Source organism: Microcaecilia unicolor, chromosome 4 (genome assembly GCF_901765095.1).
Source record: "Microcaecilia unicolor chromosome 4, aMicUni1.1, whole genome shotgun sequence".
Lineage (NCBI taxonomy): Eukaryota > Metazoa > Chordata > Amphibia > Gymnophiona > Siphonopidae > Microcaecilia > Microcaecilia unicolor.
Window position 1 is genome coordinate 262,106,004 of NC_044034.1, and position 26,331 is coordinate 262,132,334.

Genomic DNA, 26,331 nt, shown 5'->3' on the forward strand with positions numbered 1-26,331 from the left:
ACTTTTTAGACTGTGGAAGAGCTCTTCAGATCTGTCTTCAAAGAACTTCAAAACCGAATCGACCGTCACAACTATTTCTTTCAATAAATCCCAATAATCTAGGTTTACGTGTTTCAAAGAGGTCTCTTAATTGTTTAGCTGACACTATTGTTTACTGTTATTTGCATTCTATTCCAAATCCACCAAGAATTACTGCTCATAAACTCAGTGCCATGTCTACAGTTCTGGCACATTTATATTCTGCCTCGATCACAGACATTTGCCAGGCAGCCACATGGTCTTAACTTCACACGTTTGTGAAACATTATTGTATTGATCAACCTTTGTTTTCTGATTGTTCATTTGCTAATGCTATAATAAATTCTGCTGCTGTTTATTAGCTTCAACTTGCCTCCTCTTCCTTGCTATATCAGGTTGCAGGTTTACTAATCACATCAGGCAACCCTCAGCTTGTGAATCTTCATGTGTGTGACTATTGTGCATCCTGCTGGTTCATGGAGAAAGTAATGTTGCACACTTGTATCTTGCTGTCCACAGAGAACATCTGTTACAAGAGTCACGCAATCCCACCCTTCCCTTCCCTTTGTTGAACCTGCTCTGAACTATAAAAGACACTCAATAAGGACGGGAACTACTGGACAAGCTCAGAAGCCTCTTTTGAGAGACTTCTGAGTGATGTGACAAGGGCCGATCACTGTCAACTATGATATCACCCACTACATGTGTGGCTGCAGTATCCTGCTGTCCATGGAGCACATCTGTTACAGGTGTGCAGTATCGCTTTTTTGGCCCAGCATCTGCTTCTTCCACTCTTTGAAGGGTGGGGAGGGTTGCAGCTTGTTAGAAACATGCCTCAATAGAGCAAAGACACCATGAGCATACACAGTTGCATAGCATTTTCTTCTATTTTGCAGATCAGTATTGAGCCAAGTTGATAGGCAGCTACAGATAAATCAAGCAAAAGAAGTTGCTTGAAACTTTTAGATCATTATGATGCTGGTTTTCTGCATAATTGCTTCAGAGAACACAGGGATCTTGACCAATCAGGGTGAGCTACATTTTTGATTTGATTTCTATTTATTTTCAGTATTCAGAAAAGGATGGATTTGAATAAGAGAGATCCAGGCAATGGGTCAGTTGACTTTGACTATAGAACAGACAAAGTCCATGATACATGGACACAGGTCAATACAGAAACAGGTAAGATTGATACTTGATATCCACTCCAAAGAAATGCCATAGTTATATGAAACATATCTCTGTGCCTAATCTGAATATAAAGACCGTCTTGATTTATTTAGGAGTTTTCTGTTTGATTTCTGAAAGCTGTTGTATCTTTAACATACAGATGTGAATTGTATAGTCTGGGAAATAGTAATGTAGATGTAACATTGATTCTTGATTTCTAGTTGTATGATTCTTGTTTCTTATTTTTTCTGACACTTTTTTTAGCATTTTTTGCTAAGGTCAATTATGAAAAAATGTTTCTCTGAGGACAAGCAGGCTGCTTGTTCTCACATGTGGGTCAAATTCCGCGTCGGCCCAGGAAATGGCAAATTTTCACTAGCAAGATTTAAAAGTTTTGCCAGAGTCTTCTGGTGCGCATGCATCGTGCATGCGCGGACGACTTCCTCAGTTCTTTTTTGTCCGTGACGATGTGACAGGATTTTTTTCTGCTCTCCTTGTTTTTGGCCCAGGAACAGAGTCTGACGACTATTTGTTTTATTTCTTTATTATTTTAGTCATTTTCTTTAAAAAAAAAAAAAGTATTCCTGTATTATTTTTAGTATTTTTTTCTCTATTTTAAGTTTACTTTCTTTTCGACACATCCGGCCTTTAGACCATGCGGTTGGGTTTTCTCCCTTTTTGTGCCCTTCTCTTTTTTGACGCAATCGCGTTGTTTGATTTCGCCGAAGCCGTTTTTCCTTCCACGTCATCGAAGACACCCAGTGGCTTCAAGCGTTGTATGCAGTGCAGCCAGACCATCTCAGGTACCGATACCCACGCCTGGTGTATCCAGTGCCTTGGGCCCGACCATAGCCCAGCCGCTTGTAGTCTGTGTCTTCGTATGAAGAAATGGACTCAAGCGTCTCAAGAAGCCCAACGAGAAAGGCTTTTTGGGGCTTGGTCCTGTCCTTCGACATCTGTACCGAGGTCGGCGTTGACATTGAAAGGAGCATCAACGTCGGGAAGAGAGGTAATGGCTGCTGAGACACCAACTTGCACTGGGAGCAGTGAGGCGTCGAGTGGGTCTGCACCTGCCTTGAGGCCTCCTGTTATGCAGGCCCCCCCGAGACCGAGCTTCGTTGGACCTGGCCCCGAAGAGATGTGAGGATTCAATGTCCTCCTTATCGGTGCCGAGGAGTCTCGACGAGCGTCGGTGAAGAAGCACCGTCATCGTTCTCCTTCGACACGCGGTACCGGGAGCTCCGTGGCGTTGAGAGAGTCGGCACCCAAGAAACGTAAGCACTGAGAGGATCGCTCCCCCTAGATACAGAAAGTGCCGATGCGTCGATCTCCTAGCAGCCCGGTACCTGCTCCTGAGCCTCCATGGATTCTGACACCGCCTGTTCCACTGACCCCGCAGCCTTCTCCGATGGCGACTCTCGACGAGTGCATCCGGGCCTTGTTTCCAGAACTTCTGGAGGGACTGCTACGACAGTCAGTTTCGGTGTCTGTGGTGCTTGCGCCTTCTGTACCTGCTGCAGCAGCAGTGTCTGGCCCTTCTCCTGCGGTGAGGTCCCCGACCGCGATGCCGCCTGCGGCATTGGTGAGGTCCCCGACTGCGGCGTTGGCTGCCACCCAGGTCGACTCTCCTTCAACGTCGGTGGAGGGAGCTTCGCCACAGTCGGACCGGGCGTCGGCCTCTCGAGATCGCCATAGAGGACATCGTTCCTCGGCATCAAGGCCGGTTCAGTGTCGAAGTACCTTAACACAGGTTTTATCCGACACTGAGCAGGAGCGTTCGTGGGAGTCAGAGGAAGATACCAGGTACTTTTCTTCTGATGAGTCCTTTGGGATTCCCTCTGATCCTTCCCCTCCGCCAGAGAGGAGACTATCTCCACCGGAGAGTCTGTCCTTTTCCTCTTTTGTCCAGGAAATGGCTACGGTTATTCCCTTCCCTGTGGAGGTTGAGGATGAGCCCAGGACTGAGATGCTCGAGGTCCTGGATTATTCTTCTCCACCTAAACAGGCCGTGACAGTTCCTCTGCATAAGGTTCTGAAGGAAACCCTTATGCGAAACTGGTCGGCCCCTCTGCTTGCCCTGTGGTCCCAAAGAAAGCTGAAGCCCAGTATCGGATCCATTGTGAACCTGGATTGATGAGGTCTCAGTTATCCCACAATTCCATGGTGGTGGACTCTGCCCTCAAAAGAGCCAGGAGTTCTAGAGACTATGCTTCGGTGCCCCCAGGCAGAGAGGCTAGAACTCTTGATTCTTTTGGGAGGAAGATGTATCAGGCCGCTATGCTCGCCACCAAGATTGTCATACCAGCTCTTTACAAGCATGCACTTGCGGGACTCGATACTGCAACTGTTGAGTTTGGCTGATGCACTCCCTACGGAGCTGGCCGAGCCTTTTCGCCAGGTGGTCAGGCAGCAGAAGGCGTGTCGAAAGTTCCTGGCCAGGGGTACATTTGACACTTGATGTAGCATCCAGGATCGCTGCTCAGGGTATAGTGATGCGCAGACTCTCATGGCTGCGTGTCTGACCTGGATCATTCTGTCCAGCAGCGAATGGTGGACGTTCCTTGCTGGAGGGACAACCTTTTTGGTGAAAAAGTAGAGGATCTTGTTGATCAGATCAAGAAGCATAATGATGCTATGGATTCTCTCTCCCACCGGGCGCCTTCTGCTACTGCCTCCTCATTTAGGACGTATTTTGGAGGGAAGAGGAGTACTCCCTATTCCTATGCTAGTTGTAGGTACACTCCTGCTTCTCGGCAGCCTGCCCAGGCTCAGCCCCAGCATGCTCGTTCTCGTCAACAGCGTGCATCTAAGGCCCATACTGCTCCCCAGCAAAAGCAAGGGGCGGGCTTTTGACTGGCTCCAGTTAAGCATAGCCTCAATAAAAGTGTCTGTACCGGAAAACTTGCCGGTTGGTGGGAGGTTGATATTTTTTTAGCAAAGGTGGTCTCTCATAACCTCCGACTGGTGGGCTCTTCAAATAGTCCGGTTAGGATACACCCTCAATCTGGAATCCAAACCTCCAAATTGCCCACCGGGAGCTCATTCTTACAGCTCCCAGCACAAATAGGTGCTTGCAGAGGAACTCTCTGCCCTTCTAAAGGCTCAAGCAGTCGAACCCGTTGCACTAGGGGAAGAAGGGTTGGGATTCTATTCCAGGTACTTCCTTATTCAGAAAAAGACAGGGGGGATGCGTCCCATCCTAGACCTGTGGGGCCTGAACTCATTTCTGGTTCGAGAAAAGTTCAGGATGGTTTCCCTGGGCATCATTCTTCCCATGATTCAGGAGAACGTTTGGCTATGCTCTCTGGACTTAAAGGATGCTTACACACACATCTCGATACTTCCAGCTCACAGGAAGTATCTTCGGTTTCGGCTGGGAACAGCACTTTCAGTACCGTGTATTCCCTTTTGGTCTGGCATCTGCGCCCAGAGTGTTTACAAAGTGTCTGGCGGTAGTAGCAGCATCGTTATGCAGACTGGGAGTGCAGTGTTCCCTTATCTCGATGATTGGCTGGTGAAGAGCATCTCGGAAGCAGGCGCTCTACAGTCCATGCGAATGACAATTCAGGTGCTAGAGCTACTGGGTTTCGTGATCAGTTACTCCAAGTCCCATCTCACCCCAGTTCAGAAGTTGGAATTAATTGGAGCTCTGTTGAACACAAAGACAGCTCGAGCTTATCTTCCCGACGCCAGGGCAGACAACCTCCTGTCCCTGGTGTGCATGGTTCGAGCGTCTCAACAGATCACAGCTCGGCAGATGTTGAGACTTCTGGGGCACATGGCCTCCACAGTTCATGTAACTCCCATGGCACGTCTACATATGAGATCAGCTCAATGGACCCTAGCTTCCCAGTGGTATCAAACTGCGGGGGATCTAGAGGATGTAATCCAACTGCCCACCGACTTTCAGAATTCCCTTCAGTGCTGGATGATTCGATCCAATTTGACCTTGGGACGTCCATTCCAAATTCCTCAGTCACAGAAAGTGATGATGATGGATGCATCCCTCTTGGGGTGGGGAGCTCATGTAGATGGGCTTCACACTCAAGGGGCTTGGTCCTTTCAGGAAAAAGATCTTCAGATCAACCTCCTGGAACTGCAAGCGATTTGGAACACTCTAAAGGCTTTCAGAGATCGGCTGTCAAACCAAATCATTTTAATTCAGACAGACAATCAGGTTGCTATGTATTACACCAAGAAGCAGGGGGGGCACCGAATCTCGCCCTCTGTGTCAGGAAGCCTTTCAGAGGTGGCTTTGGGCGTGCTGTCATGGCATGTTTCTCCAAGCCACTTATCTGACAGGCGTAAACAGCAGTCTGGCCAACAGACTGAGCAGGATAATACAACCTCACAATTGGTCACTGAACATGGGAGTAATCCACAAGATCTTCCGAGCGTGGGGCACCCCCTTGGTGGATTTTTTTGCCACTCAGATCAATCACAAGGTCCCTCAGTTCTGTTCCAGACTTCAGGCCCACGACAGACTAGCGTCAGATGCCTTTCTCCTACATTGGGGAGCAGGCCTTCTATATGCATATCCTCCCATACCTATAGTAGGGAAGACTTTGCTGAAACTCAAGCAAGACCGTGGAACCATGATTCTGATTGCGCCCTCTTGGCCCCATCAGATTTGGTTCCCTCTTCTTCTGGAGTTGTCCTCCGAGAAACCGTGGAGATTGGATTGTTTTCCGACCCTCATCACCCAGAACGAGGGGTCACTTCTACATACAAACCTCCAATCTCTGGCTGTCACGGCCTGGATGTTGAGAGCTTCGAAATTGCCTCTTTAGGTCTTTCTGAGGGTGTCTCCTGAGTCTTGCTTGCTTCCAGGAAAGATTGCACAAAAAAGTGTTACTCTTTCAAATGGAGGAAGATTGCCGTCTGGTGTGACAGCAAGGCCCTAGATCTTTTTTCTTGTCCTACATGGACTCTGCTTGAATACCTTCTACACTTATCAGAGTCTGGTCTTACGACCACCTCCGTGAGAGTTCACCTTAGTGCGATTAGTGCTTATCATCGCCATGTAGAGGATAAGCCTATCTCTGGACAGCCCTTAGTAGTTTGCTTCATGAGAGGTTTGCTTTTGTCAAAGCCCCCAGTTAAACCTCCACCAGTGTCATGGAATCTCAATGTCGTTCTCACCCAGCTGATGAAAGCTCCTTTTGAGCCACTGAATTCCTGCCATCTGAAGTACTTGACCTGGAAGGTCATTTTCTTGGTGGCTGTTACTTCAGCTCGTAGGTTCAGTGAGCTTCAGGCCTTAGTAGTGCATGCACCTTATATTAAGTTTCATCACAACAGAGTAGTCCTCCGCACTCACCCTAAATTCATTCCTGCCTAAGATGGTCGGAGTTCCATCTGAACCAGTCATTTGTGTTGCCAACAGTTTTTCTTGTTTTTCTCCGTTCTCATACCCGCCCTAGCGAAAGCAGTTTGCATACCCTGGACTGCAAGAGAGCATTGACCTTTTACGTGGAGTGGACGAAGCCCTTCAGACAGTTCGTCCAGTTGTTTGTTTCTTTTGACCCCAACAGGAGGGGAGTCACCATCGGAAAATGCACAATCTCCAATTGGCCAGCAGATTGCATGTCCTTCACTTACGCCCAAGCTGGGCTGACTCTGGAGGTCCATGTCACGGCTCATAATGTTAGAGCCATGGCTGCGTCAGTGGCTCACTTAAAGTCAGCCTCCATTGAGGAGATTTGCAAGGCTGCAACATGGTCATCAGTCCACACATTCACATCTCACTACTGCCTTCAGCAGGATACCCGATGCGACAGTCGGTTTGGGCAGTCAGTGCTACAGAATCTGTTTGGGGTTTAGAATCCAACTCCACCCCCCTAGACCAATTTTTGTTCTGTTCCAGGCTGTTAGTTGTTTATGGTTTCAGGTCAATCTAAGTTATGTCCTCGCCGTTGTGGGGCCCAATTGACCAATGTTCATTGTTTTGAGTGAGCCTGGTTGCTAGAGATACCCCACATGTGAGAACAAGCAGCCTGCTTGTCCTCGGAGAAAGAAAAGATACTTACCTATAGCAGGTATTCTCCGAGGACAGCAGGCTGATTGTTCTCACAAACCCTCCCACCTTCCCTTTTGGAGTTGTTGTTTGTTTGTATTTATGCTTTTTGATTAAACTGAGGAGGCACGCTCATGTGACGGGAGAGAAGTCGTCCACGCATGCGGGGTGCGTGCTGCATGTGCGCCAGAAGACTCTGGCAAAACTTTTAAATTTTGCTAGTGAAAATTTTGCGGTTTCTGGGCCGACACAGACGTCGACCCACATGTGAGAACAACCAGCCTGCTGTCCTCAGAGAATACCTGCTACAGGTAAGTATCTTCGCTATAGAGACTGTGAGCTTAATTTGCTGTCCCATATGGATTTTTTTGCATCTGTGTAAAAAAAAATGAGGCTGTACCATTTTCAACACTATTTCCTTATTTCAAAGACGTCACTTTGCCATCCCATTTGGCTGCAAACACTGTAACGTGTACTGAGCATTCTACTGAAAACAGTCCATTGAGGATAAAGAAGAAATCAAAAAGGCAGGGCGCTCGCAGCAGTGTGCCTTCTGATGTGAGCAGCATATATGATGAGTTGCTTCTGATAAACCAAAAACTCCAGGTAGGAGCTGCTATGTGAGCATGTAACAGGCACCATGTACTAGTCAGTCACAGTTTTAACATGCTTATAAGAAGTAATACCATTCTGAGAATATAATATGTAGATACCTTCAATATTACTTAAAAATTTATTATTGTATTCTTGTTTTCTTTGCATTTTTTTAATCTCTTTTGAATTTCTCTTGAATCGTCAATGTTGTGCCAATCTGCTCTTCAAACTAAGGAACATGAGCATTAATTCTTCTTTTCTATAATTTTGGCTGTACAATCATTTCTAGGGAATGATCTACCCTGAGATTCAGTAAAAGAACCATTTGTTTCAGCTGTATAAATAGTTTTGAGGTGGTTGTAGAGAGTACTACTGTATTTTAATCTTTTGTGACTTTACATTTATATTTGTTCAATATTAATTAGAAACCGTTTCGAAGTAAAAAGGAAAGACAAAAAACTTGCTATTTTTCTAGAGGGCCGATAGATCAAACAATTTTTTGGTCCAATTTTGATTCTGATAATAAAAGTACCAGATTCTATAAAAAAAAAATTTGAAACAATGGTCACATTTTAAGTTCAGAGATTTTTAGATAATATAGCCCTTAACAGTCTTATGACTAAACTGATACAGAATTCTGATAAGTGGCTAGATGAAGAGCTCTTACAGTTGAAGTGACACTGTAGAAAATTGGAACATGTGTGACTGAAGAACACTTCTGCAGCCAATAGAGATAACTGGAGATATGCAATTAAAGAGTATAAAACAGCTTTTCGAACCAAAAGAAAGGCTTACTAACCAACGTTAATAGGAGTGGATGTCTTTGATACTAAAGCTTTATTTAAAATTGTTTCGAGTCTTACAGATATTAGGGTTTGCTTGAATTTTTCTGAGAAGGAAGTGCCCTCTGCTTCACAGCTGAGTATTTTTGCTCGAAAGTATTACTACTATCAAGCTGGGCTCTAATAGGTATCGGTCTTTCCCAGTTGGAAGCACCATTATCTAATCTTCTCTCAATATCAGCAGATAAAATCTGGTCTGAATTTTCTCCTCTTGAGTGTTCCCAGGTTAATGCTCTGTACCCAAAACATGCCAAATCTTGCTGCGTATTGGATAATTGCCCTCCATCTATTTTGAAAGCTGCTTCCCTGAATTTTAGATGTCAACATTTTGGCTGGTCACAACAATGTTATCTTTAGGCATGTTTCCATCAGACTTGGGAGAGATTATTATTACACCAATTGTGAAGAATAGTAAAGAACCTAGGGCTTCTTTTACAAAGCCGCTCTAGCAATTCCTGCATGACAAATGAGAGGAAGCCCATTCAATTCCTTAGAGCTTCCTCTCATTTGCTGCGCGGGAATCACTAGTTGTGGCTTTGTAAAAGAAGCCCCTAGTGATTTAACATCTAATTTATAGACCAGTTGCCTCCATCCCTCTTTTCATAAAGCTTATTAAAGGCTTAGTGCCTCTCAATTAACTGAATATTTGCAGTCACAACATATTACACACTTCTCAATCTGGTTTCAGATCACTCACTACTAAAATAGTAGTAGGTTCCTTGATGGATAATATTCGTTCATTAGTGAAGGTTAAAAGGCACTGGTTCTTCAATTTGGCCTATCCAGTGTCTTTGATTTAGTAGACCATATTGTTTTTGCAAATATTGGATAGTATTGGGAATCACTGGTTTCAGGGTTTGTTTGTTTTTTTGTTTGTTTGTTTGTTTTTTTTAAACGACAATCCTACAGGGTTAAAATGAAGAACTGTTTATCTGATGGGTGGTGGAGCAATCCATGAGGTGCTCTGCAGAGCTCCCCCGTATCTCCACTTCTATATGCACTCACTCGTCTTTGAAATAGAGAAGCAATAAATACCTTATAGCTATGCCAATGACATAAGTTCTCAGCCCTGATCTATCTTCTGTTAATTTGGAAATTTCTACTATTCAAAAGGCTATCAATATTTTAGAAAATTGGCATTGTGTGATCATGTTTCACCCTCTTTTCTATCATTTACACTGGCTTTCTGTCGGTAAACAGTGTATTTTTAAGATGTTAGTATTAGCTTTTACATACCAGTATATACACCAACTGGTTCTTACGCGCTCAGTGTGAGAGCCGTTTTCTTTTACCTTTTGCAAGATTCTTCCAGCTGGAATGTGCTCATTCACAAGCTTTTTCTTGTTCATTGGGTTGGTTATGGAATAAGCTGCCTCCTGCGGTGAGATCCATTAATGATCTTTTAAGTTTCTTTGTAAAAACTCACTTGTTTTAATAAGTTCTGATGGACTGTTTAATTGTTAAGCTGGCAGATTGGTTTAATTGTTTTTATGTTTGTGTGTACTATGTGTAATCATATGTTGTATTTATTGTATTTATATTATGAATGTAAACCATGTAACTTGTTCTGGGTGTAGTTGATAGGACGGGCTACAAAATCGAATGAATAAATATGGAGGAGACAAAAATTGTTATTCTTTAATAATCTGCTCTTAATGATACAAGTTTTACAATAAATTAAAAAGAATATCAATTTTCTTCAACTGTAAAAATTTTGGAAATATATTTAGATTCTAAATTTTCTTTACAGCCACTTACAAGATCTCATCTTTTATATGTCATTTTAATATGTTAACTTTTCCTAGCCCTAAGGGCGTGCATTTTTGGAAAATATTTCACAGTATTTTCTTATCAAACGGCTGTCCTCTGGTTGTCATTTTCGGACACGATTAGATCTCTGTTTAGTTTTGATCTTTTGAAGAAAGCAATGAAAGCTTACCTATTTCAAAAGCATGTTTTGGGCATTGTTAATAACTAATATATTTATGTATGATCCTTGCTGTATGATCTAGTAATCTTTATGTAATCTGCTTAGAACTAAATTTGGTAAAAGCTGAATACAAAAACTGTATTGTATGTTGATTCAAAGGGCGTTTATACTTGAGTAACCTTTGCCACATTCATAAATATTTCGAGAAAACAATTTTGTTTAATTGTGCAGGCACTATTGTTAATTCTTTTGGATTACTGTAATGTAATATATCTGGGTTGCCCCGCTCAATTAATGAAAAAAAAACCTACAAACAATTCAAGGTGTAGCATTACGTTTAATTTATTTTTTGAAAAAGTTTGATAGGATTTCAGCATTTTATGTTAAAACTCACTGGCTTCCTATGCCTGCAAGAATTTTGTTTGATTTTTTTTTTTCTTTTTATACAAGGTATTATATGGGTTAGCACCTTATTATTTGACAAAACATTTCATTCTTGCAGTACCTAGATCTTCTAGGAACACTAATTTGTTTGTTTTTCCCTCCTCATGGGGTAAGAAAAGACTTAAACAATTGGAGAACTTGTTTTCTTTCCAGGCTTTGAAACTTGATAGGGAACTTTTCCTGCATGGTATTAACTGCCAGTGACTATAGGAACTTCAGACATCAAATTAAAAAACACTTGTTCCAAAAATGTTAATAGAGAAGGGCTAGATTTGTCTCTCATATCTGGCTACCATTGCATTTTAGATTTTATATATTGTATCCAGGTGTTGCAGAATGTACTGTTTTTGTGAGTTTGTAATTCCTGGTTATAGCCAGTTTTTTTTCTGATGTCATCTGGATACAACCACATGATTTATTGTAGAATATAAAACAAAATATGTTATAAATCTTAATGAGCTTGTTATACATTATGTCTATGCCTTCCACTGTACTTAAGTTCATATTGACCTATCTGGCCACAGCAGTGAGCAGGTATTTGCATCCCAAAAGAATTCAAGAAATTGCCTTGTAATATTTGAAAGCAACTAAATATGGGAACTGAATTCCAGACTGATATTTGCAAGGTAAGGAGTGTACTAACTTTAATTAAACGATCAGTTATGTACCAGAAAGGGTAGCAGTGTTCTCTCACCTGTAATAGATGTTTTCTTGTAGAAAGCAGGATTGATAAGGTACACAAGTGGGAGCTGGGAGGGATTGTGTGCTGCCTTAATCCTTAGTATCAGCAGCAGATGAATCCAGGAACTTGTGGGTTGTGACCATCTACCAGCAGGTGGAAATAGAGAGTGCTGAATTTTACTGTTTATAGGATGGAATTCACCTTGGTCAGTCAGTGTTCTCTATCTCCAGCGCCTAGTCTCATCTGTTGACAGCTCCTGTTCTTGGTGTCCCAGTTCAGTAGAGCTTTGGTGGGTGCGGCTGAGCGGTGCCACCTTTAGGGGGTACACCTGGTCTCCTCAGATCTCTTCCCCACCCTTCTGCCCTCTCCTGCCCTTCTTCCATTCTCCTTCCTCAATGAGGTGTTGATACCATGTTACCTCAAAAAAAAAAAAAAAAAAACCTTTTCAGCCCAGCTGTGGGCTTTCAGACTCTGCACTATATGGGCTCCAGGGGGGGATACTGGTGCTTCCAGTATCAGGGCTGGTGAAAGAGAGGATAGCGGTTTTCCCAGACTGCCTTGAAGCATTAGCCAGCACTCCCGTTGGCATCCTGGTATGATTGTTGGTTTTTCCTCACTTTATTTCAGTTTCCTGCAATAATATCTTCAGGCAGCGGTATTTCAGCTCTGCTCTCACAGTGGTAGCATTGTGCTATGTTGATAGTGCTACTGACAATTGCCTGACTCGACCCTGCTTCCTTCCTCAATTCAGTTGCTATGGGGGCTTTCTGAGCAGTGGGGCATATGCTTCCTTCTCCTTCGCATTTCTCTTTTCTGCTCCACTGCGGTTCTCCGTTATTTAAAAATAAAAAAACAAAAAAAAAAAAACCACAAACAGTAGCAGGGAAGCTCTTCGGGGCAGATTTCTGACATTGCCTGTTCTCTGCGGCTTCTGTGTCACTCCCCCTATGGTTTGGTTTCTCCTCTCAGCCTTGCCTTCCAGAGGAGAGGAATTCATTTGGGCTCCGAGGAAGGTTTTTTTTGTTTTTTTTTTTTCCCTCCTCTTTCTGACCGGATCTTGTGGGCAGTCTGTTTCTGTGCAGGAGGATTTGCCTAGGGAGCTTGTGAGTTCTTCTTAAGTGTGCCTGATGGCCTCCAGCAGTCCATCCCTTCATCAGGGGGTGCCCTAGTTCATCATTGCCCCTGCAATGGCATGCTCTAGGCAGTTGCCTAGATCCTTTTGGGGCACGGGGCACTGCGGGCCACCTGCTCAGTTTTGGGATCTCCTCAGTCCCTCCTCAGACCAGACTCACACTGGGGTCATAGCTTTCTCTGTTGCATGTGGTACGCTTGCCTTTACCTTTCATTCCACAGTGCTTTCTCATTGTTCCTGTGTGGGACCACTCAAACAACCTTCAGGCAGTTCCCCACGAGTGCGTGGTTCTTTGTAATGGGATCATGTTATTTTTTTCTTTACGTAAGGGACTTTGAGTTCCCTCCTTGGGTGCATGCGCGTAGTTTAAAAAAAAACCCCAGATGTAGGCCACCTGTGCAGTGTTTCATGCCAGTGGGGGGACATTCTTCTTTGTCTGGTCTCTCTTGCCTTTGGCAGGGTAGCTGTTTCTTTCCAAGGGACACTTTGTTTGCAGCTGTGATCCTGTTTACATGTCTCTCTGGTCCATCCTGGACTGGTATGAGTTCAGTCAGTTCTTTGGTGGCAGAAAAAATTCTTTGAGTGGAGGAGTTGCCTGCTGTTTAGAACGGCATTCTGGGCAACTGGAGAGCTGGGTATGTTTCCCACTGCAGCTGCATGTGGCTATCACCGTTTTTTACCCTCCATTGCCCCGGATGCACCTCTGTATTTGTACGTCCTACATGGGATCTCTGGGAGGTGGCTGGCATTAACCTGTTGGTGGATTTTCTTCAATGTTGAGGTTTTCCTCTCTGTCCTAAGAGGCATGATGTATTCCCTCTCCTTTCTGACTGGCCTTGGCATCAGGTGTTTGCCCACTTAGGATAGCGGTCTCTTTGCTACTGGGCTATGGTTTAGCTTGGTTGCATTTTCCAGTAGCATTGTTCTCTGGTATTCTTCACTGGCACTAGCTGCAGCTTTTACAATTCAACAGCCTTCTCTGTTTCGGTGTTGCTGCTAGCAGAGTGCTGTTGTGTTTCGACATGCTTCTATTGCATTTTTTTGCCTCTTTTTTTTTTTTTTTTTTCTCCAGTACTGGGCAGCTGGCAGTTGTACCAGGCTTCTTCGCTGGAGAGAGGGAACTTCTTGCTGCTCGTGTACGACTGGAGGGCCCAGAGGTCCGGGCTTAATAATTTCTGTTCCACGGTGGCTTGCCATCCATTCTGTCCTATGGTACCAACAGCCAGATTCTGCGGCAGCACTTAGCTGTGGCTATTACTCATACTACTTAGCTCCAATGCACATTCTTGCTGACCAGTTTTCATGTGCAGGCCTCTCGGGCCAGGTCTTGCCCTCTCAGCAAGGAGATAGATCTGCCTTACGCCCAGTTCACCATTGCCTCATTCTCCTTTGCCAAGTTTCCTCCTCGGGGATAGGTTTGGAATTGGGCTAGTGCAGTTGTGTGCAGACCTAGTATTTCCCAACCGCTGAGGTTGCAGGAGAGCAAGACTCAAGATTACACTGAATATTTTCAGTCTACTTTTTGCTGTTGGGGGGGGGGGGGGGGGGTCGGGTGCTCCAGGCTGTGTACATCTCTGTCATGATTTCTGCTTCAGCTAAAGCAATTTGCAGTTCATGAAGTCAGGCAGGTTTCACCTTCCAACTTGGGGTCTACCAGGGCTTTCCATGCCTTTCAGGGTGGGGTTTCAGGCCTCTCCTCAGGTTTCAGTATGGTGGATCGCCCCTCTAAGTTACTGATGGAGTAGACTGAACTGGCCTTCGTTCATTGTGGCTTGGCTATGCTTCTGCAGTGTTACACGCTAGGGTTTCCCCTTCATTTCAGGTGGTTCTAGCCACCTGGTGACCACTTCTTCATTTTGACACAGTTGAGACTGTCCCCTCCTGCCTTTTGGGCACAGGCAGTTAGTCTATTTCCTGTGGAGTTCCAAAGGAAGGACATTCCTTCCACCTCCCTTGGAAGTCACAGGAGTTGACTTTTTCTTTTGGGACCCTTGTAGTCTATAATATTTTTACTATACCAAGAGTGTTTATAACCTCCTTGTCTCTTATGCAAATGCCTTTTCTTTTTCCCCTTTCACCTTCCCACAGAAGATTTCTGTGTTTCCTTTCCTTGGGGGATATTCACAATTTTGTGGCCGTGTCCTTCAGACTTTCCTCATCTCCACGGACATTTTTCATGGCCATGGTAGTGGGAGCAGTCTTCTTCCATGGACATGGATTGCAGATTCTTCCATAGCTTGTGCTTGGTTGCTTTTTGTCTCTTCTATCAGGAGAGTCTGCAAGTTCCTCCTGAAAGGCTCCTCCTCTTCAGAATTTAGGATTGGTATTTTTCCAAGAGTCCGTGGTTTCCCTCACATTTTTGGAGGATTCTGGAGGGTAGTTCAGCATAACCTTAGGGAAGACTTTCGTCTGGTGGTTCATTGACTAAGGATTCTCACCCCAGTCAGGTTCTACTTCACTGCCTAGTCCTAGTGTACTGGCCTTTTTCTTGGGTGTTTTTTTTTCCAGTTGCCAGATTCTTCCTCAAATCACTTTGTTGGTTCTTTCTCAGCTGTTGGTCATCCTCCCTCTTGGACTATCAGCAAGGGGCTCCAGTGCTGTCTTCGTCAGTTCTCTTGGCTCTCTTGGAAAGTGGCTATCTGCAGCTTTTTGGCGGCTTCGGCATGCCTTGGCTGGTGCCCCAGATTTTGGATTTCTTCCAGGAGTCCGGCAGTCACCATCTCCCGAAGTGGCCGAATGGAGAGTCCATGCTGGCATGTTGAGCAGATGGCTAGGCGGTCTGGCTTCGGGTATCTCCAAAGCTGATGTCTTTGGCAATCCCAGCCCATCATTCACTATACTAGCATCCCTGGGTGGCCGCTTAAGCATAGAACAGTGGTTGGTTTGGATCTCCTTTGCAACAGACTTTTGTTTTATCTGGACTTCACACCTTTGGTGTCAGGTCGCAAGGTCTCCAGGACTCTGTGTCTGCACATTTTTGTCATTTGGTTCCCACTCGCCTTGTTTAGCGATACAGGGGCTCTAGTTAGGGGTACTCTAGTTTCAGTTACAGATCCAGGGATCTGCCCAGGCAGGGTTGTGGATTTCCGTATTTAAGCCTGTCGAGGTCCTCCAGATTCCTTTGGCTAGGGTGACTGTCTGTTTAGTCTCACCTACTCTTCAGCGGCTTTCTGCCTCTCTTCTCCCTTGACCTTTGAGTCTTCCTGTGAGTTAGGCATTCTCTGTGCACGTGTCCTTTTTTGACAGTGGCCGGCGAGCTCCAGTGGTCGGCTCATTAGTTCCACCTTTGCTCGGGACCTCTACAGATACTGCAAGCTCACTCGATCTAGGAGGCTTCCACGTCCGCGTATTTTCTAGTGTGTGCAGCACGTTTGGCTGGATTTCAGACTTCTTCTTGCCTAGTTATGGTACTTTCCGGTGTGGCAGCCCCTCTGGTGTCCATGGAGGAATTATCTGGGGCGGCAACATGGGCTTGCTTGCGGCATCCATTACCTTTTGGATGCCTCCACTCTGTCGCCTGCATTTTCAGGGTTCGGTGCTATCTGCGGGGGCTTCAGGTTCCCTCGCTACTTTTGGATTGCTTTACTACATCTGCTGCTGATGCTAAGGAACATATCTTTATGTTTAAATATATTTTATTGAAGAGACAACTTCCATTTTGCACACTCACACATGGAAAAAGAAATACTAACTTCGCTCTCCAAGAACATTTTACATTTTCTTCCCCCCCTTCCCCCCCCCCCCCTTAAGATTTCAACAGTTTTATTGATGGTAATTCAGAAAGAACATTTCCAAGTAACCGATAAGTACATAAGTACATAAGTAGTGCCATACTGGGAAAGACCAAAGGTCCATCTAGCCCAGCATCCTGTCACCGACAGTGGCCAATCCAGGTCAAGGGCACCTGGCACGCTCCCCAAACGTAAAAACATTCCAGACAAGTTATACCTAAAAATGCGGAATTTTTCCAAGTCCATTTAATAGCGGTCTATGGACTTGTCCTTTAGGAATCTATCTAACCCCTTTTTAAACTCCGTCAAGCTAACCGCCCGTACCACGTTCTCCGGCAACGAATTCCAGAGTCTAATTACACGTTGGGTGAAGAAAAATTTTCTCCGATTCGTTTTAAATTTACCACACTGTAGCTTCAACTCATGCCCTCTAGTCCTAGTATTTTGGATAGCGTGAACAGTCGCTTCACATCCACCCGATCCATTCCACTCATTATTTTATACACTTCTATCATATCTCCCCTCAGCCGTCTCTTCTCCAAGCTAAAAAGCCCTAGCCTTCTCAGCCTCTCTTCATAGGAAAGTCGTCCCATCCCCACTATCATTTTCGTCGCCCTTCGCTGTACCTTTTCCAATTCTACTATATCTTTTTTGAGATACGGAGACCAGTACTGAACACAATACTCCAGGTGCGGTCGCACCATGGAGCGATACAACGGCATTATAACATCCGCACACCTGGACTCCATACCCTTCCTAATAACACCCAACATTCTATTCACTTTCCTAGCCGCAGCAGCACACTGAGCAGAAGGTTTCAGCGTATCATCGACGACGACACCCAGATCCCTTTCTTGATCCGTAACTCCTAACGCGGAACCTTGCAAGACGTAGCTATAATTCGGGTTCCTCTTACCCACATGCATCACTTTGCACTTGTCAACATTGAACTTCATCTGCCACTTGCACGCCCAATCTCCCAGTCTCGCAAGGTCCTCCTGTAATCGTTCACATTCCTCCTGCGACTTGACGACCCTGAATAATTTTGTGTCATCGGCGAATTTAATTACCTCACTAGTTATTCCCATCTCTAGGTCATTTATAAAAAATACACAGCTCAAATTTGTGTGCAACTCTAACAGAATAGTACAATCTACCATCAAACATTTCTCCCAACATTCTCCTCCCCCCTCCCAAAAGTCCCTCTTACACCGCTCAACACATTGTATTGAGATTCATTTATGACCATCAAGAATAAAAACTATGTTGCAATGCTGCATCAAAAGCCATAAATAGTGGAACCTTCAACTATCCCTGCAGTATTTAGAAATCACTGCTCTAGCAGAGTGCCTGAACTCTGATGACACCCCACCCTAATTACGTAACTGACTAATAACCCCCCCCCCACACACGACCCTGTCCAATCCCTAACTATTAATGCATATTCCCATTCCCTGTGTCCTAACCCTCCCTATCTATTCACCTTACCATCCAAAGGCCAACACATAAAAAAAAAGCACAACACACACACATCTTCCCTTTCAGAGCTTGTTAAATATTAAACTGCGAGCTTTATGTGACAAGGATTGTATATAGGGTTCCCACACCGCCAAAAATGCTTTCCGCCTTTTGGGGGAAGACCCAACTCCCCTGCGTTCCAATAAGAGAAGTTCATGTAATTTGTTCCTCCAATGCCAGAAATCTGGTGGGGACTCACTCGTCCAAGCGCCCATTATGAGTTTCTTCCCGACCAGACTTGCCTTACGACTAAGCTGCTGGGTCCCCTTACCATGAAGTCGAAATACTTCATACTTATCCAATAATACCCCCTGTGGTGAGAATGGAATCCGAAGATTCACCAAGGACTCTAGATAAAGAAATATCTGCCTCCAAAATGCCTGAATCTTATAGCAAGTCCAAAGAGAATGCAGTAGCGTACCCTCCCCCCGCTCACATTTCACACAAAGCGGATCCGCAACCCCCCCAAATTTGAATAATTGACTTTTGGCCATATACGCCCTGTGCGTTATACGGTATTGACACTCCCGAAGGCCTGCATTTACTGACAACTGGGGAATACGTGCTATCAGTTTAGGAAAATCTAACTGCAAATTTGGTTGTCCCAAATCTACTCCCCATCTTTGGCGAATAGCCTCCGTGTCTCTCTTTCCCTCCTGCACCTCTATAGCTTTCTGCAGGCCCGATACCGACAACCTATCACCGGGAATCATCCCAAAAAAGGCCCTAATTCTACGCCCATGTCCACTTTCCAGCTTACTTTGGTTCAGAGAGCGTACGTAATGAGCCAATTGATGATATGCAAATAAGTGATTCATACAAATACCAACTCCAAAGGCTCCTAATGATAGGATCTTCCCCCTTGTATCCAGAACAAGCTCAAGCCTCGTGATCCCCAGATCCGCCCATCTGCGAAATATTTTATTTTCAGACCCTGGGGCAAATTGTGGGTTGTCCTGCAGTGGCAATAAGTCTGATACATCTGCCTCCAAGCCCCATATCCTATTCAAGCCCCTCCAGACCTCCCGCAAGGGGCCCAACAGCACGCTATTACGTATGTCTATCGGAATTGCTCTCCTCTCACAGTGCAATAAGTAATGTGGATGGAACGGTTTAAAAAACTCATATTCCATACCCCGTGGTGTATAATCCTGCCTCCCCATTAGCCAGTCCCCCAAATGGCGCAGCAGACAAGCTTGGTTATATCTGTGGATATTAGGAAGTCCCATACCTCCCTCCCTCCCTCCATGAGCCCATGAGTAAGTTCAATGGAAGTTTCGGTTTAGTATCTCTCCACACAAACCTCCTCAGGTAGCGATAAAGCTGACTTAAGTCTTTACGCCGAAGCCACAGGGGTAGCACCTGGAATGTATATAGCCACCTCGGGAATTCAACCATACGGAACAAATGTATCCGCCCATGCAACGTAAGCGGTAACGTCCCCCACAAACTCAACCGACCCTTTAACTTGTCCAACAGCTGATTAAAATTGATCTGGTATAACATGGACGTTCTCATAGAGACCCTCACCCCTATATAGGGAAGGAAGTCTGAAGCCCACTTAAGTGGGAATCCGGCTCCCCATTCTGTCTTCACACTTGTGTGGGCTGTCAACGCCAAAGATTTGGAATAATTAATTTTGAGCCCTGCAAAGTCGCCATATTCCTGAAATAATTCCAACAAAGCTCTCAACGATCGACCGGGGTGGGTTAGATGTACTAATATATCGTCCGCGAACGCGGATACCTTAAACGAGGAGGTGCCCCATGTCACCCCCTCCACTTCTGGATGGTTCTCAATTTCCCTAATCAATGGGTCCAGAGCAAGCACAAACAGCAATGGGGACAATGGACACCCCTGCCAGGTGCCTCTTCTGATCTGAAACTGTGCCGATTTCTCCCCATTGACCCACATGAATGCCTGTGGGTTAGAGTAGAGCGCACCCACTGCCGCACGGAAGTAACCGTCCACTCCGACTCTTTCCATAACCGCGAACATGAAATTCCAAATCACCCGATCAAAGGCCTTCTCTGCGTCGAAACTGACCAACAGGGAAGGCCTTTTCCGCGTCTCCACAATCTCCAGGGATGCCAAGAGCGCCCGAACATTACTCCCCACCTACCTGCCTTTCACAAATCCCACCTGTGGGACGCAATCAAGTCTGGCAGTACTCGAGACAGTCTGTTGGCCAAGAACTTATCATAGATTTTGACATCACAATTTAATAGAGATATGGGCCTATATGACCGAACCTCAGACCCATCTTTTCCAGGCTTCAATAACACTATTACTTTTGCCATGTTCAAGGCATCTGACATTACCCCAGTAGCTGCCATGTCATTATAGAGATTTAACAGAGGGATTGTCACCAGTAACATATCTTTATTATAGAACGTCAAACCAATACAGTGCCCGACACAGGCCATGTTTCGCCCATAGAAGGGCTGTGTCAGGGGCTACGTGGTGTACAGAAAGTTCTTCAGCACCAAAAAATTAATACTCTTTTGACTAGGACACCATAGCAGATTAAAATAAATAAATAAAAAATCACAATCGCTACACAGTTGTCAATAAGCTGTCAGACACACAAAGACACAGCAGTATTGTTATGGTGTCCTATTCAAAAGGGTATTAATTTATTGGTGGTGAAGAACTTTCTGTACACTACTTAGCCCCTGACTCAGCCCTTCTATTGGCGAAATACAGCCTAATCCAGACATGGATTGGAGTGGAGGAGTGGCCTAGTGGTTAGGGTGGTGGACTTTGGTCCTGAGGAACTGAGTTTGATTCCAGGCACAGGCAGCTCCTTGTGACTCTGGGCAAGTCACTTAACCCTCCATTGCCTGCCGCATTGAGCCTGCCATGAGTGGGAAAAAGTGCGGGGTACAAATGTAACAAAAAAATAAAAAATTATATTGGTTTGAAGTTCTATAATAATATGTTTGTATCGACTATTGATCTGCTTTGCTGCATCTAGCTCAGTATCCTGTTTCCAACAGTGGCCAATCAAGGTCACAAGTACCTGGCAGAAACCCAATTAGTAGCAACATTCCATGCTGTGCAAACCTTTTTTAAACCCAGATATGCTAACTGCTGTTACCACATCCTCTGGCAGCGAGTTTCAGAGCTTAACTATTCTTTGAGCAAAATATTTCCTCCTATTTATTTTAAAAGTGTTTCCATGTAATTCATTGAGTGTCCCCTGGTGTTTGTACATAAAAAATTGATTAACTTTTACTCGTTCTACTCCATTCAGGATTTTGTAGACCTCAATCATATCCTCCCTTAGCAATCTCCTATCTAAGCTGAAGAGACCTAACCTCTTTAGCCTTTCCTTATATGGGAAGAGTTCTATCCCCTTTATCATTTTAGTCGCTCTTCTTTGAACCTTTTCTAATTCCACTATATAGTTTTTGAAATACGGCAACCTGAATTGAATGTAATACTCAAGGTGAGGTCACAACATGGAGTGATACAGAAGCATTATAATATTCTTGGTCTTATTTGCATCCCATTCCTAATAATTCCTAACATCCTGTTTGCTTTTTTGGCCACCACCGCCACACACTGGGCAGATTTCAGTGTATTGTCTACAATGACACCTAGATCTTTTTCTTGCGTGCTGACTCCTAAGGTAGACCCCAGCATCAGATAACTATTATTTGGATTGTTCTTCCCAATGTGCATTACTTTGCATTTGTCCATATAAAATTTTATCTGCCTTTTGGATGCCCAGTCTTTCAGTCTCCTAAGTTCTTCCTGCAATTTTTCACAATTCGCCTGTGTTTTGACAACTTTGAATAATTTTGTGTCATCTGCAAATGTAATTACTTCACTCGTTATTCCGATTTCCAGATCATTTATAAATATGTTAAATAGCAACAGTCCCAGTACAGATCTGTGCTGCATTCCACTATTCACCCTCCTCCAGATAGGGTAGGATGAATGTTTTGTAGAGACTGGAGCCCTGGACAGCATTCAAAAAGAAGGTTGCTGCCTAGATTGTGGAGAAGCTATTTATGCTGAGATTTACCTCTTTGCTTTGGCTTAAGGATAACGTAGATTGAGCCTGTCGAGGATGTTTTGGTAATAACCCTCCCTCCTCAGTATTTATCCTGTGGTTATGAGCTTATATTTTAAATGGTTTTTTATACCTGGATATTCTTCATAGCCAACTGTTTAGAAATGAGCTGAATGGAAAGTGAATTCTGCTACATGAAAAACTGTTGGTCGAGCATGCCACATGCAGGTACAGCTATTGTTGTTTTAGGGGCCTATATGTATTTGAGAAGGTCCAAGATCTCTGATCTGGGTTCCTTTTCCTGTTGAAGGAAAAAGCCATTTTGCTGACAAACTGGATTTGGAATTTTTTCATATGGTGGTTTATTGCTTGATTGTGGAAGTGAAGGGTCAGATGGAATTCTTGTGGGGCCTTTCTGTTCATTTTCTAGAGAGGATAGCTAGATATCTAAAGGATCTACTGGACCCTCCACATATGATGTGAGTTCAGACAGGGTGAAGGAAGCAAGGGAGGAGACTCTTGCTTTGAGTCTGAAGTAGACAATAATGAAAGAATAGGATCTGAGTGTGTGGCTGTCTGTGCAAGAGTAACATGAGAAGGCTAATTGAAAGAACCTCAAATGGACTTTTGAAATATTCCTTAACAAAGATCATAAACATCTTTTGGAGAAAAGAGTGAGAATGCTTTGGAAGCTGGATTGATGTAGAAGAAGATTCATAGGCCATTGTACAAAGGATTTCACAGGTCAATTTATGCCGAACATGGCTTCATCAGTGGCTGGAGGCTCAGCAGAAGACGTGCTGGCACTGCACTGTTGGTTTTGTGTAGAGAGTGACTCTAACCACCTCCTGTCATTTGTAGGAGTATCTATGCTAGACTGTTTGTGCTTCACCAGTGCTTTGGCTGGAGTTGACACAAACAGCCTCTCATCAGGTTTTTGCAGGCACTCTAAAAGCAATTGCACTGTGTGAATAACTCAAGGGGATCTCCCTTTTGGGTGACTCATCTCTTAGGTCACTGTGCCTAGAGTTGAAGACTTCATCATGGAATATTCTTGACTGGTCTATGCAGGAGTAGTTGTCTTCTGCACATAGGCTCTTGTGTAGTTTTCTAGGAGTAGCTTCTTCTCGGCTTCAAAATACTCTCACAGATAATTAAGACAGTCTTTTTGTGTGCATGGTGACATAAGCATGTGTCTCAATCAGTGCTGACCATGGATATTCAATGCCAGGCTGTTTCTGGTGACCAGCATTGAATATCTGGTTGTTGGTTTTTTTTTTTTTTTTTTTGCCTGCTCAAAATTAACTGGCTAAGTGAATATTCAGTGCTGGCTGACTAAGTTTATAGCAGCCAAAGGTACAATTACTATTTAGGCGATCCGATTTAGCCACTAAACTTAGCCAGTTAGTGCTGAGTTTTGCCAGTTATCACACAATATAGCTAGTTATCTTTTCGGCGCTGTCTGCGAATATTCAGCAGGAGATAACCGGTTATCTTGCACTGAATATTAGCAGTTAGGCACTGAAACACTATTTAACCAGTAAGCGGCTGTTTCTTGCTGGTTACGTAGTGCTGAATATCAGCCAGATTGAAATTATCCTCAGGAGCTTAACCGAGATTGGATAGCTGAGCCAGTAGTGGGAGGCGGGGCTGGAGGTTGGGAGGCGGGGATAGTGCGGGGCAGACTTATACGGTCTGTGCCAGAGCCAGGGTGGGAGGCGGAACTGGAGGTTGGGAGGCTGGGATAGTGCTGGGCAGACTTATACGGTCTGTGCCAGAGCTGGTGTTGGGAGGCGGGGATAGTGCTGGGCAGACTTACACGGTCTGTTCCCTGAAGAGCATAGGTACAAATCAAAGTAGGGCATACACAAAAAGTAGCACACATGAGTTGTCTTGTTGGGCAGACTGGATGGACTGTGCAGGTCTTTTTCTGCCGTCATCTACTATGTTATAAATTTTTCTGCGGCTCTTCAGACAAGGATGAAGTCCTGACTTTGGTGACACAGCCTGTTTTTTTCTGTTTAAAACATGGAAGAAAGACAAAAATGATGAAAAGTGTTGGAAGAAATGACAGTTGTAACTTTTAATAGAAGAACTTTGTTTCATGTCCATTTGGCTGAGTGGTAAAAGCAGAAACGAAGGTGCAGAGGAGACCTCTGCAGGTGGGAAGGGCTGCAAATGCTCAGAACCTTACACTCGGTTCTAAACTCTGGGAGGGTAGTTCTGGCCAAGCACCATAAGATTACATCATCCATCTCCCATTACTTGTACTCCTTACTCAGTCCTGCTGTCAATGGGAAAACATTGTTTCCCATTGAATATGGTCATACATAGTAAAATAGTAAATGACACGTGCATAGTTTTGAGTTTTATGCTTGAGAAAGTTAGCCATGTAGGGAAGGACTGACACATTGGATTTAATTTGTAAAATAGCATGGCTTGTCTTTAATTCATTTTTCTTTCCCCTTTTGGTTTCTAATACAGCAAGAAAGTGCAGCACACCATGAATATGCCCTACAAATTAAAAAGCGAGAGCATGTATTAAATGAACGAGAAGCATTGCTTTTGAGACATCAAACTACCTTAAATAAAATAAGAGGAGTAGAAGAGGATGTCCATGCCAAATTTGGCATCATGAAAGAGGTATAGTCTTCCTTGTAAAATGGATGGGGAAAATTCTGGATCCTCATTGATTGACAGTTCCAGATATCCCAGATACACCCTGAGCAATTATGTGCTAACATAATTTTGCTCATAACTGATCAGTGTACATGATTATACTGATGTGCATTATTCCCTGCCATGCTGAAACAGATTTTCTACAAGGAGCATTTATGAAGTGGCGGAGTAGCCTAATGGGATAGAGCAGCAGGCTGAGAACTACAAAAGCCTGGTTCAAATCCCGCTGCAGCTACTTGTGACATTTAGGAGTATTTATTAACAATCATCTCACATTTAAAAGTCATATCTCTGCCATTGTTCTGAAATCCATTTTTTGTCCTTCTATCAGATTCGGCTTGCAAGAGCTCTATTTGGCAAATCCTCCCTCTGTTTGCTTATCCATGCCCTTGTTGTTTCATGTCTTGATTATTCTCCAAGGACAAGCAGGCTGCTTGTTCTCACATGTGGGTCGATGTCCGCGTCAGCCCAGGAATCGGCATTTTACCAGCAAAGTAAAACAAAGTTTTGCTAGAGTCTTCTAGTGCGCGAATCACATTCACCGCGCATGCGCGGACGACTTCCCGCCCGTCGCGTGAGCATGCTTCCTCAGTTCTTTTTTGTCTGCAATGAGGTAACAGGATTTTTTCTGCTCGTCTCGTTCTTGGCCCAGGAACAGAGTCTGACAACTATTCTTTTATTATTTTAGTCATTTTCTAAAAAATATGTATGTATATATGTATATATATATATATATATATATATATATATATATGTATATATATATTTATATGTATGTATATGTATATATATATATGTATATATATATTTATATGTATGTATATGTATATATATATATATATATATATATATATGTATGTATGTGTATATATATATATGTATGTGTATGTATGTATATATGTGTGTATATACATATATATATTATATATATATTATTCCCGTAGATACTTTTAGTATTTTTTTCCTTATTTTAAGTTTACTTTCTTTTCGACGCGGCCTGCCTTTAGGCCACGCGGTTGGGTTTTCTCCCCTTTTGTGCCCTTCCGTTTTTTGACACAATCGCGTCGTTTGATTTTGCCAAAGCCGTTTTTCCTTCCATGTCATCAAAGACATCCGGTAGCTTCAAGCGTTGTACGCGGTGCAACCGGACTATCTCAGGTACCGATACCAATGCCTGGTGTATCCAGTGCCTTGGGCCCGACCTTAGTCGAACCGCTTGTAGTCTGCGTCTTCATATGAATTAACAGACCCAAGTATCTCGAGAAGCCCAATGAGAAAACCTTTTTGGGGCTCAGTCCATTCCTTCGACATCGGTACCGAGGTTGGCAGCATCGAAAGGAGCATAGACGTTGGGAGGAAAGGTAATGGCTGCTGAGAGACCAACTCGGGCTGGGAGCAGTGAGGCATCGAGTGGGGCTCCACCTGCCTTGAGGACTCCTGTTATGCAGGTCCCCCAAGACCGACCTTCGTCGGACCCGGCCCCGAGGAGACGTGAGGATTCCACGTCCTCATCGGTACCAAGGAGTCTCGATGATGGGTGTTAGCGAAGGCAAA

At 44.2% G+C, this 26,331-nt stretch overlaps 1 protein-coding gene across 4 annotated transcripts in view; it reads left to right on the forward strand.

Moving 5' to 3' along the window:
* CCDC138 (coiled-coil domain containing 138) overlaps nt 1–26,331 on the forward strand; it is a 152,036-nt gene that overhangs the window by 38,651 nt on the left and 87,054 nt on the right. For all 4 annotated transcript variants that reach the window (XM_030201476.1, XM_030201475.1, XM_030201474.1 and 1 more), the window contains exons 4-6: nt 1,088–1,200; nt 7,635–7,810; nt 24,583–24,741. In XM_030201476.1, coding sequence (XP_030057336.1) covers nt 1,088–1,200; nt 7,635–7,810; nt 24,583–24,741 — 448 coding nt within the window. The remainder of the gene's footprint in view (nt 1–1,087; nt 1,201–7,634; nt 7,811–24,582; nt 24,742–26,331) is intronic.